The 16174-nt window shown below is 33.5% G+C and overlaps 1 protein-coding gene across 2 annotated transcripts in view; it reads right to left on the reverse strand.

The window, feature by feature from the left end:
- Positions 1-6117: 6117 nt before the first annotated feature.
- The window catches only part of LOC109818374 (kinesin-like protein KIN-14B), a 44757-nt gene continuing 34700 nt past the window's right edge, over positions 6118-16174 (reverse strand). The window contains exons 19-24 of one of the 2 annotated variants that reach the window (XR_002241447.3): positions 15558-15908; positions 14782-14880; positions 7607-7747; positions 7363-7521; positions 6540-7132; positions 6118-6457 (exon numbers count right to left, since the gene is read on the reverse strand). Coding sequence is in view for 1 of the 2 variants with exons in the window: in XM_020383817.3 (XP_020239406.1) it covers positions 6677-7132; positions 7363-7521; positions 7607-7747; positions 14782-14880; positions 15558-15908 (1206 nt within the window). In the remaining variant the exon portion in view is untranslated. Of the gene's footprint in view, positions 7133-7362; positions 7522-7606; positions 7748-14781; positions 14881-15557; positions 15909-16174 lie in introns of both variants that reach the window. The other variant, XM_020383817.3, reaches the window with a different exon arrangement.

The raw sequence follows: 16174 nt of genomic DNA on the forward strand, positions 1-16174 counted from the left end.
CTTTGAAACAAAATACCTAGTGGGAAATGTATTTAGGAATAATAGAGTTTGGTCCATTAGTAGTCTCAAACCCTAATCATTAATGCAGGTTCATATGTTGGATACTCAAGGGATTGATGTTCAACTCATGTTCTTAGGCTCTTTCTCTAAGGGATTAAGTTTGAGTATACTTGTGGGTTGACTAAACAATGTGGCAACGAGAGGAGAATTGATTGCATGAGAGAGAGGTTTGATGAAATCTAACCCTTGCAAATCCATATTATCACTTCTTGTCTTTTCCACACACCAACTATTTGAAAAAATTATCCTTAGCATAATTTATGTTATTTGTTTTTTTTTTACTTAACAAAAATCAAAACATGGAACTATTCCTTAGTCAATAATAGTCATTAAATGCTTATTTTACCTTATCTAGTCCCTGTGGATACGATCTTTGATATATTACTTGCACGACTGATATACTTGTTGTGTTTTGGGTCCATGATTAGAAACATATTTATATTTAACAAGGAGAGAAACTAACCCGAAGCGAATTCCCAACAACAGGCATTAGCAACTAAGATAACAACCAAAATGCCTTTATCAAAGTCATGATATAAATATAGGATTGATCACTTGGGCTAACTCCAATGATAAATGTTAGCATTAAATGTGTTTTTACTAAATAGTCATTTTTTATTTGATCTAAGAGGCTACTTATCAACTATGTTTGCTAAAAGGTGTGGAACTCTTTCATGTGTCAATCCTAAACAATTTTTGTACAATCTACATTTTTCCCTTAGAATAAGTTTATTATTTTTCTGTTGAAGAGTTTGTACTACTTCAAAAGATGTCACCAACCAGAAAAAGCTTGAATTTGTTTGATTTGTTAAGGAAAACAATAAAGACAAATGATCGAACAAACAAGAACATTAAATAATGTATTTAAGGAAATCGTCTTTAGGCAAATGATACACATCATTTATTCAATTTGTTTCATAAACAAGGTCTTTATGTGTTATCTTATCAGACATAAACATTTTGTCTTTTTGTATATGATCTTTTATGCTTCAAAAATAGTTGTTTACTATTATTGAATATAAAATTTGAAAGGTCTTAATTCGTCATTTGTTCTAACAAAAGAAGTTATTTGATACATGGGAGGTATTTAGATTTCAATATCTCTATCATTGACTCCCATTCACAGTTTATTACATTTTAAATAGGTGATAAATGGTTTTTATGAGTGTGTTCGTCGATATATGCTCGACATATTTCGTTGCTTAAAGGCTAAGTTCGGGAACACTTGAAGCATTTAACTATTATATCCTTTTTGTGGGCAATGCTTTGAGGTTTCAATGAAGTGGCTTTCCAATTAAAAATCAAAGGAGGTAATTTCTATATCTTTAAGGCTAATAAATTCCTTACTTTTATGGATTTCTTTTCATATGCTTGAGGTAGTTGATATACATGGTTCCAAAAAGCACTAGAAGGTACTAGTATGGCTAAAATACTAGATAGAACCTTGGTTGATCCATCTTGGCAACAAACCTTCCCTAAAGCCCATGTGATTATCCATTATAGGGTGTATTCAGATCATTGTCCCATCTTCTTGATTCTAAAAGAGGATAGTGTGTCTAGAAAGGATTCTTCTTGAAACATTATTTCTTCCTAAACACACCATGTGGATTATCATGAAGTTGTTCAAACAACTTGGAGCACTTTTTCTTTCAAACAGTCCATAAAAAATTATGAGGTTAAAGACAAATCCCAAAATTTTAACAAAAATGTTTTTGGCACACTACAAAAAATATTGATATTACAAACAGACAAAATTCGTCAACAATTGATAAAATTTGTGGTAATGGACATTTTTTGACAGATTATCAACAAACAATATTTCATCGATAAATTACTCATAAAACTATTACCAACAAATTTTGGACTATGGGTAATTACCGTGGCATAATCTATCAGTATTTTCATGATCTATACTGACAAATTAGACCATGGATAATTTCCATGAATATATTTGTCTATAACAACCAATAATTTTATGCATCTAAATATCTGTGAGAAATTACCCACAAACATGTCCATGAGTAATTTCCCAAAACATGTCTATCAAAAATTTCCCGCGAATATATCCTTTGGAAATTTAAATGGATAAAATTGTTGGTTTTTATAGATGGATATATTTATGAGAAATTATCAATAAATATATCTGTGAAAAATTTAGATGCATAAAATTGTTGGTTGTTATAGATGGATATATCCATAGGTTCATACAAATTATTTTTAAAAGACATTTTTAATAATATTAAATAAAAATACATATAATATAATATACAAGAACATTAATCCAATCATAATAATGTATATCCAAACAAGTTCAATCATTCATATAATATTTGGTTCGAACATAACATGACTTTTAAAATTAAAAAATAAATCTTAACATAACAAAGTATGATATTTTTAAAATAAGTGATAAATATATTATAATATGAGTTTCTCTAAAATCTAATATTTTCAAAATTGGACCAATCACTAAACTAATCTAAGCACTAGTTCAAGGTTTAATGGTTAAACCATGGTTGAATCATAATCAAATCGGTATTAAAAAAATCATTATTATTATCACCAATACAAATAATATTAAATAAATATAATATTATAATTTTATAACACTAAAAGCTCAAATAAAATGTTATTTATATATTCTTAGTATTTAATGTATACATTATTTATATAATATAATATTTAAGTTTAAGTTTTAATAAAATATAACAATGTTCATTAATGGTAACAAATTTACATCTAGAATAAAAGTATCAAATTAATATAATATAAACTATAAAAATAAAAATATTCAAAATTGCAAATAAACATAAATGATTAGATTATATTTATAAGACAAGTATTAACAATAAGTTTTTCTAATTTATAATTTTTATTAAATATTATTCTTATTAAAAATATTTAAAAATTAAAATAAATATTTTTTAATTAACACAAATGACCAGTTTATTTTATCAATTTTGACCAATTCTATCAATTTTCCATCGGTTCGATACAAAATAGTTTTCTAGGACAACTAAACCAATTAAGGATCAATTCTTAGTCAAATGGATCCAATCGGTTGATTCAGTCTAATTTTCAAAACTATGTTAAAATCGAATAATCAAAATATCCCAATGAATGTTGTTCTTATGAGTCATTAATTTATTGGTCATCAATTGATTGTTGGTTGCCATCATGTTCTTGTTGTTGGTTTTGGGGATGACTATTTGGTTGCTTATGGAAAACATTATGCATGGTAGGTCATAAGAAAGGGAGTACAACATTGACAAAGGTCTGAAACTAAGAGTGCATCTAACGCATCTCTTCCTCATTAGCTAAAATTTGTTTCAACTGAATAATCTCCTGTGCATCTTGAGGGCGACTTAAAAATGCCTCCATTTGTGGCATAAAGCTTCCATCCTCATGTTCACAAGCTTGAGCAAGATCTCCTACACTAAAACAACGACCCTTATATTTTCCACCAACAGTTTCATCCTAACATCAACTCCTAAGTCTTTCCTCCCCAACAAGGTCTAAAAGGGTACATTATGAGAAAGTCTAGTTTCAAATTCTTCCCATTATCATTTTAAACAATGGGTAAAAATATAGTAAAATTATTAAAATTAAAAAAATGAACATCTAATATAAAGGACTCACATGTGATTGCCTAGATCTTTCATCAACCAACTATCCAATATCTTTTCATATACGTGTTTGTTGAAAGACTTCATCAATATGTACAAATCAACCAAGTTCCTGTATTTGCAAATGAAAAAATTATATAAATAAATAATTTACATATAAAATTAGGTGTTAAAAATAAACTACAAAAATATAAGTAGACCATGCGAAGGGCATGTTCATGCACATTGATGGAGCCACATGTGTGCATGAACCCCCACCCTTTTCAAAAGTCCAATTTTTGTGTGGCTATATACACTTTGAGTGATATGTTGGTGGGTTCCAATGTTCTAATAGACTTTTTTCACACATGATCTCCAATCCATTCTGGTTCGCTATTGATCTTTTGAGCTTCTATAAACATCTCAAAATATTTATAAAAAGCTCTTGAATAATTTTTTTTAGTTTCATGCTTTTGTCTCCTTTTCACCTTCATTTGTTATAAGAACAAAATAAATAGTTAATATTTAATAGTGTTTTAATTAACTTATTATGAGTGTAAAATAGTTTAGAATTAATCAAAATCAAATATGAACTAGATATATTATGTCTTCATAAAAACTTCTCAAAATGATCTTTGGAGTTGTGGCTACATGCTAACCAGTTTGATCTATATTCAAAATCAAATTTTTAGTTAATTTTCCAAGTGGTGAGGGTATTGTTATATCAATTTGTTTAAGAAAACATTTTCTTGAGCAAGCATTTTCTCTTGCATATGCAAATGGCATATCAAATTAAATTTGTTTGAAGTTACATAATCATGTTAAAGGAAATAATAACACAATAATAGTTAAAATATTGGTTAACACTAACCAATAAGGCCCAACATAATTGATACATTTAAACATGTTATTAAGAATTTTTAAGCATCATTGCTACATACAAAAAAAAATGGGCTAACACTTAAAACAATATGACATAACATTTGTTTCTTGAGCATTATTTTTGTGCAATTTGCCTAAACAATGAAAAGGGCATGGCTTTAAGAGGTAGACATAATAAGCTCATCTACCAAATAGATGAATGATGTTTTCATGGTAAACAAAAAGAAATTTTTGATACAAATTTGCAGAAATTGTAGGTCAAGAATATCCACATTTTCCATTTATCATGAGCTAATTACTAGACGAATATTTCATCCAATAAAAAATAGTTTATTACCAACTCACTCAAGTTGCATATTCTATAGCTACCATTACCTATTTGTCAACATTGAAAATTGAAAGTAGATAATGCCTAATGCTATGTGTGCTTTGTTCTAACACCTCTACCTCATCCTCTCATATAGACATGTCAATTTGGGCTCAACCCAATGAGTTGGTTTGGCTAATCCACAAATAAAGTTAAGTTGAACTTTAAAAGTGATAGTCTAAATAGAATCAGGTCATTTTGCTGTCCACTAAATCTAACAAAAGTGTCAAGTAACCTACTCAAATAAAGTCGAATCCACATGCATATTGAGTATCAAGTATTGGACTCTTCAAATGAGATAAGTCTTAGATTAGACTCTAGTTAACTTAACTTCTTTTTTTTTTTTTTTAGCTTCATGACTAATCTTTAAAAAACCATTTTGATTATCTCCCACCCATTGCAAATGATATTTGAAACTTTTTCTTTGGTTGCAAAACCTGTTAAAGTTCATATTGTTCTTACTCGTTGTTACTCATAAATGACATATAAAGCATGTTGATATGAATAATATTTTCTTAATGGCTTCTTGAGATAGGATGTTTAGATGGCACACCTCCGGATTGTGAACAAGAAACGAAAAATCATATTTACTTCTAATAAACTCAAAATTGAGTAGTGTTAATAAGTCTTTCTTACGAATCTTGAAAAGCTTTCTCAAGGCCATAAATAGTCTTTTACAACTTGCAACATTTCTATATGCATGTTCAAAACCCCAAGGTTGTTTATTGTAAACATGATCATCCAAGAAGTTTAACATCAACTTTCTTTATAGGTCATCACAGTTTCCTCTCCTTTGGTGCAAAATCTTATCAAGCTTCCAAATTGTTTTTGCTCCAAAACAACTGTGACTTGGATTATTTTCTTGGGAATGAGGTAAAACAATTCCTTAGGTTACATGATTCTCTCTCGGGCCAAGTATATACGTGATTTACTTATCAGGGCTAACATGAGCAATGCCAAAGGCATTTCCAACCGTTTCGCTCTCTTCGAAAACTTATATAATTTATTTTCTTCACAATTAATTACGTCTTATCAAATTGCAACATATTTATTTATTTAGACCAATATTTTTAGCTTATATATTTTAAATTATAACCACCGCCAATTTTTAGATTTATTTAATTTTTAATATAATCACTATCAATTTTTAGACTTACTTAATATTAATCAAATCAAATGTTCCAAAACATTAAAACGAAATCATTTAATCTAATTCAATATAAACTACTTTTAATTATGTATTAAGTTAAATTTGATATTATACTCAATTCACTCCAAACTGAATTACAATTGATCTTTATGATCAGATCAAATAACTGACTAAATAAATCCAAACTGAACCGCAACAAATACTCCTATTTTTACAGCCAAAAATTGAATTTAATTAATAATTACATTGACAATATGGCAGGGCCTAGACACTGAATATTATATTTTAAAACCGGATTCGTCAATCGAATCGGATGCTGCAACTTGTGCACCTGTTTGAACTGAACCGGCAAACTGCGTTTTAGGCTACTTGCATTAACTACCCGAAGCAAAACTGCAGGAAAAAGTATACTAAAATAATTACTACATACAAACATAATAACGTGCAAGCAGAGTGACGAATACATTGTACATACAGGGAGTTTGCTTCCCCAAGAATAAAGCAAGCCCGACAGAAATGCAATACCACTTAACCAAACTCCCGAAGAGCGTTAGGAGTTTAGCACAGGCATCTCAGGACATACAAGTTAAGAACCATGTAACTCTTCAAAGGTCATGTTCTCACATCTTTGAGCACACCCCCTTTTTCGAGCTCACTCACCAAATCTTTAAGGGATGGAACCTTCGTAGCCAAGGTCCTATATAATCTAGAATATCGTGCCCGAGTGCCATCTGCAGTCCTTGCTAGAGCAAGCAAGCTTAGAGCCTCAGGTAGTTCACTAAATACTTGTTTCATTTCGTCCAAGCTCATATTTTCTAAAATAGAAGGTCTAGGGGCAACCCTTACAATTTCACCACCTTTAGGTTCCTGAACTCGTGCATCAGCTTTAATGACCAGTTCTGAATTGGTGTTTGCACCACATTTTATTATAAATGGTGAGGACGAGCCAGTATTGAATTGAAGTACATTCCACTGTGCCACATCAGTTTCAGATCCGGAACCCAGATCCGTAGATGGCTTCCGACCATGAGATATATCTTGAATGGGATCATCTTCTTCAGGAATTGACTGTATCACAACAGAATAAAGGATTCAGGAATCAAAGAAAATTGATCCAAATTATTTTCATCAGTTCACTCCTTGGTATAAAACTCAGGTGTTCACTCCTTAGTATGTTGTCAGCAATAGTTCCACAAGGCAGAGTAAACAAATTTGTTCTTTTTCAGCATTTATTTGAGTAAAGTCACCAACTCAAACACCAGATGAAAGAAGTACAGTAGACGTAACAATTTGCATACCTCAACCATGTAGCGAGCATCTGCGATGTGCCTCTGAGCACACGGATGATCAATATCAAGAAGTGAAGGCATCTGTTCTGTTAGTTCATCAAGAGAAGCAAGCATCGTTCTTTTCTTACTTTTGGTCAAGATGTTCACGGAAGAAAGTCGTGTTGTATCCTGTTAAAATAATGCTTTAAATTATTAATAACATCCAATCAATACACTAACTTTCAAAAACAGATTTGAACAATAATAAAAGAACCTTTATTTGCTTTAATATGTTATCGAGCGAAATAAGAGATGCCAATCGTGCATCTTCAGCTGCTGTAGAAGGATTTTGAATAGGAGAACCTCCATTTTCTAGTGTCAATAAAGCTATATCACTTTTCATTTGTTGCAGAATCTGATATATGAAAAATGAAGAAATTAATGTCAGTGTATGTTAAGCAAATTCATTTAAGATAACAGAGCAGTAAAATCCTTCGGTAAAATTGCTTTTTATAAACTGATCTTACCACTGACAAATGCAATTACTATTATGACTGGATTCATAATCTATGAACATAGACCAAACAATCCGAACTAAATAAACAAAAATAGCCATTACTAACCACACAGGATATCATATATATAATATATAGACCTTCCACCCAAGGCTACCTCCTTTAACCTAAATTGTAAATATGCAGAAGATCAGACTCGTAAAATCTCTAGACCAGAATCACAATAAAATGCATTTCTCATCGAGTTGGTCATCATTTTTGTGTTCCACGAAAAACTATTCATTTTGTTTGAATAGAATCTCATTTTTTCAACATTCTACTACAAGAGATTATTTTATTTATGGACAATAAATGACATTGATGAATACTAGTAAGGAGGCTTTTATTTCAAGGTGTAACATTACATTTTCAGATACTAGGACCAAGAATGTTATTTCTAGGTTAACTCAATATTTTTGTAGTTTTGTAACTTGAAACTGGAAATTAAAATTTGATAACTTGAAATTATCACGGGAAAGCAAAATACTCATCCCTAAGCATGGGAACAAAATCAAGCAAAATACGGGATCGTCATATTCTTTCCAAACACTGCAACATAATGGAATTGCTAAAAGAAAAAATAGACAACTCTTAGACCAAACCCAAACACTATTGTTTCAAAAAAAAAAACATTCCAACAAGATTTTGGGGATTTTGGGGGGAGGCTATTCTCACATTAACATATCTTGTTAGAATAGCTTATTAGAGCATCTTCTATTTATTATTATTTCTTTTGTATGTCTGATGTGATTTCTTAAGCTCTTAGCCTTTTCAGCCTATATTGTATATTTGTATACTCAATCAGATATATAAAATGATGCAGTTCAGTGTGTAGATGGCCACACTGTTTTTTTTCCCAAAACCATCTTAACATTCAAGTTGGTATAAGAGCAGGTCCGATCCCACTCTATCATCCGCCGTCGTCTGCTGTCGTTCATCGGCAACCTTAGGGTTTGGTGCACCTCGTTGAGTGCAACCTAACCCTATTGGTTTCTAGGGCATCAGAGTCTCCACGCATCCTCATGCACCACTCCAAGCTCATGTTCAGTCACGCGCGTGTATCTCATGCGCCGCCTTCTGGTCATCAGAAGTCAGTTGTGCCACCACCGTTGTGCTTGTCCACGTCTTCTGGGTCTGTTTTAGCCCTCAGTGTACTATTCCAAGTGACTGTTTGGATCGTGATCACTATTCATCTTCTTCTCCTTGTCTCTGTTTCTTTGTTTTTCTCTCATGGCTTCATCAGGCCTTGCTCTTGCTATTGTTGGGACACCTACAATTACTACAAAAAAGTTAAATGGAAAGAACTATCTGTGATGGGCTGCATTTGTGGAACTTTGGTTTCCTGGTCAAGGGCACCATGACCACCTAGAAAAGGAAGACATTGAGGGGTCAATGGAGAGTAAAGCTCAGTGGCAGAAAATTGATTTTCAATTATGTGCTGTGTTGTGGCAATCTGTAGAACCCAATATACTGGGAACACTTAGAGCCTTTAAAACTTGTTGCTCTTTTTGGAAGAAGGCTCAAAATATCTATGCTAATGACATTCAAGGGCTATATGGCGCTGTCCAAAACTTAGCCTCTCTTAAACAAACTGTTCATGATATGATTACTCATGTAGTTGAAGCTCAAGCTGTTGTGGAAGAACTAAGATTGTTCCTTGATGATGATTCATTGGAAAGAATGAAGAAAAAACTTAATAGGCTATATATGGAGATCATTTCGTGATCAACTCTTGACTGGTCATGAAATTCCCTCAATGGACAACCTAGTTATTAGACTGCTCCAAGTTCCAACTGAAGCTAAGAGCGAAAATTCTACTGCCATTGATGAAGCTTCTACTATGGTCTCTTCCAATGGAAGAGGTGGTCGTGGAAACCGAGGAAGGTGGGGGGGGGGGGGAGTATAAGTGATCGTTCCCAATGTTCCTATTGCAAAAGGATGGGTACTCGAGAATTGTTACTCTCTCCATGGTTTTCCAGGAAAGACAGCAAATCTGTCCAAGTCTGATATGAAGATCCCTAAAGATCATTATCAAGAATATCTTCAATGGAAAGCCATGAGTCAAGCTCAATCTTCCTCTACCCCTACTATTTCTACAACCAGTATTTCTCAATTAACTACAAGTTAAAGTCCATGGATCATTGATTTAGGTGCCTCTAATCACATAGCTGGTAATGATTCTATGTTTTCTTCCATGTCTCCTCTTAAATCACCCCATCTTATTATCTTAGTAGATGGATCCAAAATTGCTCCCAAAGGAATTGGTCAAGTTTCCCTTTCTCCCTTTCTAAATTTAAACTTTGTTTTGTTAGTCCCTAATTGTCCTTTCAATTTAATTTTTTTAAGTCAATTATCTAAATTCTTAAATTGTTCAATAACCTTTAATGCTAAATCTTGTGTTATTTAGGAACGTGGTACGAGCATGATGATTGGCATAGGACATGAATTTAGTAGTCTTTACTATTTTGGAATGTAACCACATGCATCTTGTGTTGCTATTTTGTCACCCAAGCTTTTGCATGATCGTTTGGGTCATCCAAGTTTGTCAAAGTTGAAACTCTTAGTTCCTAGTCTCAAAAAATTGGAAGAGTTAGGTTATAAGTCATGTCAACTAGGCAAACATGTTAGATCATCCTTTCCCATACAAATTGAAAAAAGATGTAACTCGATTTTTACCACCATTCACTATGACATTTGGGGTCCAAGCCGTGTAACATCTTTTAGTTTCAGATATTTTGTAACCTTTATTGATGAATTTTCTCGATGTACTTGGGTGTACTTAATGAAAGATCGTTCTAAACTCTTGTCTATTTTTGTTTCTTTCTTTAATGAAATTAAGAACCAATTTGGAAAAACAATCAATTTTTTTTAGATGTGACAATGCAGAAGAATATTTCTCCTTTGAATTACCTTCCTTTTATCCTAAGAGTATTTTACATCAGTCTACATGTCCACACACACCCCAATAAAATGGAATAGCAGAAAGGAAAAATAAACACCTTGTAGAAACTGCACGCATCCTAATGCTCAATGCAAATGTTCCTATACATCATTGGGGTGATGCAATTTTCACAGCTTGTTTTCTAATAAACAGAATGTCATCTTCTCTTGAGAATAAAATTCCTTACTCGGTTATCTTTCCAAAGGAACCCTTGTTTCATGTCTCACCTAGAGTCTTTGGGTGTACATGTTTTGTCCATGATGTCTCCCCTAGTTTGGATAAGTTTTCAGCTAGAGCTATTAAGTGTGTTTTTCTAGGCTATTCTTGTCTCCAGAAAGGGTACAAGTGTTACTCCCAAAAGACTAAAAATATTTACATGTCTGTTGATGTTACTTTCTTTGAACAAACTCCCTTTTTCCTATCCTTTACACATGATTCTGTGACAATCCAATAGGTTCTACTCGTCTCATCCCATATGTCCATACCACTTCAAACTTTAGCCCCTAATCAAGAGGTCATTCAACCCACCTTGTCCACAAATAAACCAATTCAAGATACTCCATCTCCTCTTCTCACATATCAACGTCAAAATCGACAAATTGATTCGACACTACCTGAAGAATCACCAGATTCATGTCCTTCACCATCAGACTCCCCTACAACGGATCCTAGTGATGGTAGTTCAAGATGGCCATTGCTCTTCACAAAGATATTTGGTCTACTCGGAAATCCCATCCTATTTATAATTTTTTGAGTTATCATCGATCTCCCTTATATTGTTCTTGTCTCCTCTATTTCTCCTTTAACTATTCCTAAAAATGTCTATGAGGCACTTGATCATCCTAGATGACAACAAGTCATGATTGCTGAAATGCAAGCTCTTGAACATAGTGGTACATGGGAGTTAGTTCCACTTCCTCCCGGGTCTATGCCAGTAAAATTGGGCCTAATGGTACAGTTGATCGACTCAAAGCCAAATTGATAGCCAAGGGATATACTCAAATTTATGGCCTCGATTATGATGATACCTTTTCTCTTGTGGCCAAAATCCCTACAGTTTGTCTCTTCCTTGATATGGCAGTTATTCGCCATTGGCCTCTCCACCAATTAGATATTAAAAATGCATTTCTTCATAGGGAGTTGGAGGAAGAGATTTACATGGAGCAACCTCCTAAGGTTTGTTGCTCCGGGGGAGTCTAGTTTATTTGCAAATTGCGATGTCCCTTTATGGTCTCAAACAATCTCCTCGAGCTTAGTTTGAAAAATTTAGTCATGTGATGCAAAACTTTGGGTTGAAAAGAAGTGAAGCAAACCACTTAGTGTTCTATTGTCATACTTCGCCTGGGAGGTGTTTATTTGATTGTTTATGTTGGTGACATAGTGATTATAGGGAATGATGCAACTACAATCTCTTAGTTGAAGAAACATTTGTTTAGTCATTTTTAGACCAAAGACCTTGGGCGTTTGCAATATTTTTTGGCTATTGAGGTTGGTCAATCAAAGGAGGGCATTGTGATTTCACAAAGGAATTATGTTATTGATATCTTGAAGGAAATTGGCATGTTGGATTGCAAGCCCATTGATAGTCCTATGGATCCTAACCAAAAGTTGATGGCTGATCAAGGTGAACCATTCACAAACCCAAAGAGGTATAGAAGATTGGTTGGGAAGCTCATTTATCTTACAATCACAAGACCTGATCTTTCTTTTGCAGTAGGGATTGCTAGTCAATTCATGTAGGCTCCTCATATTGATCATTGGAATGTTGTTTTACGCATCCTTAGATATATCAAAAAGGCACCAGGACAAGGATTGTTGTATGAGGATAAAGGAGACAGCCAATTTTTGGCTATTGTGATGTTGATTGGGCTAATTGTCCTGTAGACCGATGTTCCACTACTGGCTATTGTGTATTCCTAGGTGGAAATCTCATATCTTGGAAGAGTAAGAAGCAAAATTTTGTTGCCCGATCCAGTGCTGAGGCTAAATATCATGCTATGGCTATAATTACCTGTGAACTTATATGGATTAAGCAACTTCTTCATGAGTTAAAATTTTGTGAAGGTCATCCAATGAAATTGTATTGTGATAATCAGGTTGCACTTCACATTGCCTCCAATCTAGTATTTCATGAGAGAACTAAACATATAGAAGTTGACTGTCATTTTGTTAAAGAGAAGTTGTTGTGTAAGAAAATTGTTACTAAATTTGTCACATCCAATGAACAACTTGCAGATGTTATGACTAAGTCATTGAGGGGGCCTCGCATTCAGTTTTTATGTTCCAAGCTTGGTGCATACAATCTGTATGCTCCAGCTTGAGGGGGAGTATTAGAATAGCTTATTACAGAAGCTTCTTCTATTTATTATTATTTCTTTTGCATGTCTGATGTGATGTCTTAGGCTCTTAGCCTTTTCAGCCTATATTGTATATTTGTATACTCAATTAGATATATAAAATGATGCAGCTCAGTGTGTAGATGGACACATTGTTTTTTCCCAAAATCATCTTAACATTCAAGTTATCTTATTAATCGAATACCCTCCATAATCTTGTGATTTAAGAGTTGTATGGATGTACTTTCTTCTTTTATCCTAACTTGTCCACCTCTAGTAAACTTCCACCAAAGATCTTTGAGTGGGTCTCTTTTTTCCATGTGCATAGTCAAGTCAAGACTTGGGAAAACATGATCTTAGGGCTCTAAAGTGTGTCTTTGTTGGGTACTCCTATATTCAAAAAGGGTATAAGCGTTATCAACCTCTATCTAAGAAATTCTCTGTCTAAGGATGTCGCCTTTCACGAGGAACAAAATTATTTCTCTCAAAAATCTTATCTTCAAGGGGAGAGTCTTAGATAAGATAAGGAGATTTTTTCTAAAATATTTGTCTTTCCTACTCTTGAGAAAAATGCTTGTCATCCTAAAAAATATGCATCAACTCTAATTGAATCTAATGAAGATTTTCCAACCAGACCAGAAAACGATACAAGGTTTGGAAAGAATTTGGTTACATAAGAAGATCAAAGAACATTCCTAGATCGACAAATGCCCAAGAGACCAATCCAACTCCTCGGAACATGTGACTGTATTGTTAGTATATGTGGATGACATAATTGATACTTGTGATGATTGGAAGGATAAATAAGTATTCAATCCACATTTAGTCAAAGAGTTTGAGATAAAAACTCTTGGGAGGCTGAAATATTTTTTGGGAATTTAAGTGTCCCAGTCCAAGAAACCCATTTTCATATGTTAACAAAAAAATTTGCTCAAGGAGACAGATAAGGCAGCTTGTAGACCTGTAGGTGCGGACTTTGATTCAAACCTTAAATTGGTTACTGCAGATGACAGTGTGGTGATGGATATGGAGATGTATCATAATTTGGGTTGGAAAATTAATCTATTTTTCTCACACAAGGCCAGATGTTGTTGCTGTAAGTTTGGTTAGTCTCTTTATGCACTCTCCAAAAGAAGTCCACTTACAGGCTACCCAGAATTTTGCAGTGCCTTAATAGTGTGTTTGGATGAGGAATTTGAATGAAGTAATTCATTTTTTTAAGGAATTTCAAATGCCTTGGGATGAAATGTTTTGTCCTCTGAAATATCAGATGCACACAATTTAATTCATGTCGTCATTCTACATGCACTCAGTGTTAGAATAGGTCGGAGGGAGCTGTTTATACAACCAGAATCTGTTACCAATACTATCAGGTCAAAAGGCAACCTTATCATTACATCAATGCTCAGCCTCTAGTGTCAAAGTAAAAAATATAAATTGATGTTTCATTATAATCAGGGGTTATATCCACATTTGATGTGCAACTTTTATCTACTATCTAGTAACTAATACAATGACAAAAGTGTGAACATATGCAAGCATGCAGTTACTCAAGATATATGTTGATATAACACAAGTGCACACATGCATAAGATTTGACAGTTAAAAAAAACAGCACCTTTCTTCTTTTATGATCAACCGATTCTAGAGCTGAACGTAGCTTTGCTACTTGTGCTGCATCTTCAGCCTCCTCTGTTGCCAAGGTCCCAGCAATATCCTGATAATCAAATGTCAGAAAACATAAGCCCGACACATTATCTACAGAGCATAATATCAGATGATGCTCTCATACAAGGGAAATCAATTAAAAAGGATTCATTCATTTCTTTTGATCTAAAAAGGTATACATCCACAGCACATAATTTAATCAAACAAATAACATAACTGTAACTTGCCATGGAAGGTAATGAAGATCTGCATCTCAATTCTCAATGTATGCTAATTACGCAATCTGAATGTAAGAATTCAAAATTCATGCAAGAATTCAGGGAAATAATATTGTGAAATTCTAAGCAGCAATTCTTTTTTTTTTGTGGCTAATACTGGACTCAGATCTAGATTTTAGTATGAGACACAGAGGAAATAGGAAGATTAAAGTTTAAACTAGATTAATAGATAATATCCACCAAAGACCCTCCTACAAAGTGACCATTGTCTAAATACCATAAAACTATGAAAGTAATTTATCCAATAAGAGTTGCCAAACAAGAAGCTGGACTCGGTCTATTATGTATAGAGTATTGTTATATTTGATTGTGACAAACATAAGTTGTATCAGCGTCATCTCTCAAGTCTCAACAAAGTCATAAAGTAAACAAGGCTTCTTCCAATTATCAAGAACTTCTTAGGTATGCATTTACAAGTCATTTTACACAGAACTACCATGTGGCATACCTTCAAGTGTTGTAGTTGAGAACTATAGACACGTTTTGAATATTCAAATAATAGTTGGCCAAGGGCATCTGTGTGCAGAGGCATAGCAGCACCAAGTCCAGCCATCCAACCATCCATAATTGCAGTTGAAAGAAGTTCCAACTGACCAGTTGACCCCCCCAACGCATCATCTCCAGTTATAGATAGAAACTCAAAATTCTCAGCAAGCCAAGATCTAATTTGGCGCTGCAGCTCACCCGCTGGAGTATGTACAAAGAGTGCAGCAAGAGCTTTGTTCCCAATTGCAAAACTTTTGGCGTCCTCAGTAATTTCCCTAAGCTTTCCACCAGTTACTTGCTGTCTCCAGATATCCTGTGCAGTTTATTTCAAAATGCAAAGAGAATAAGGAAAAATAGAAAAGAAGAATCTAGATGTGACCTAGGTTCAAATAATGAAAAAAAAAATTCCAGGTATGTGCCTGTAAAGAAACAAACACAAAGAATAAATGGTCTTCGTGGAAACTTGGAAGTTTAAGAAATGTTTACTTGCTCAGAATTTATTCCTCAACCAGTTATCAGTCATTTGGTGGATAACATAAGACAGGGACACCAAGAAATGGTAAAAAGGCATTTATAACG

Source organism: Cajanus cajan, chromosome 5 (genome assembly GCF_000230855.2).
Source record: "Cajanus cajan strain Asha chromosome 5, NIPB_CcT2T_4, whole genome shotgun sequence".
NCBI classification, from domain to species: Eukaryota; Viridiplantae; Streptophyta; class Magnoliopsida; order Fabales; family Fabaceae; genus Cajanus; species Cajanus cajan.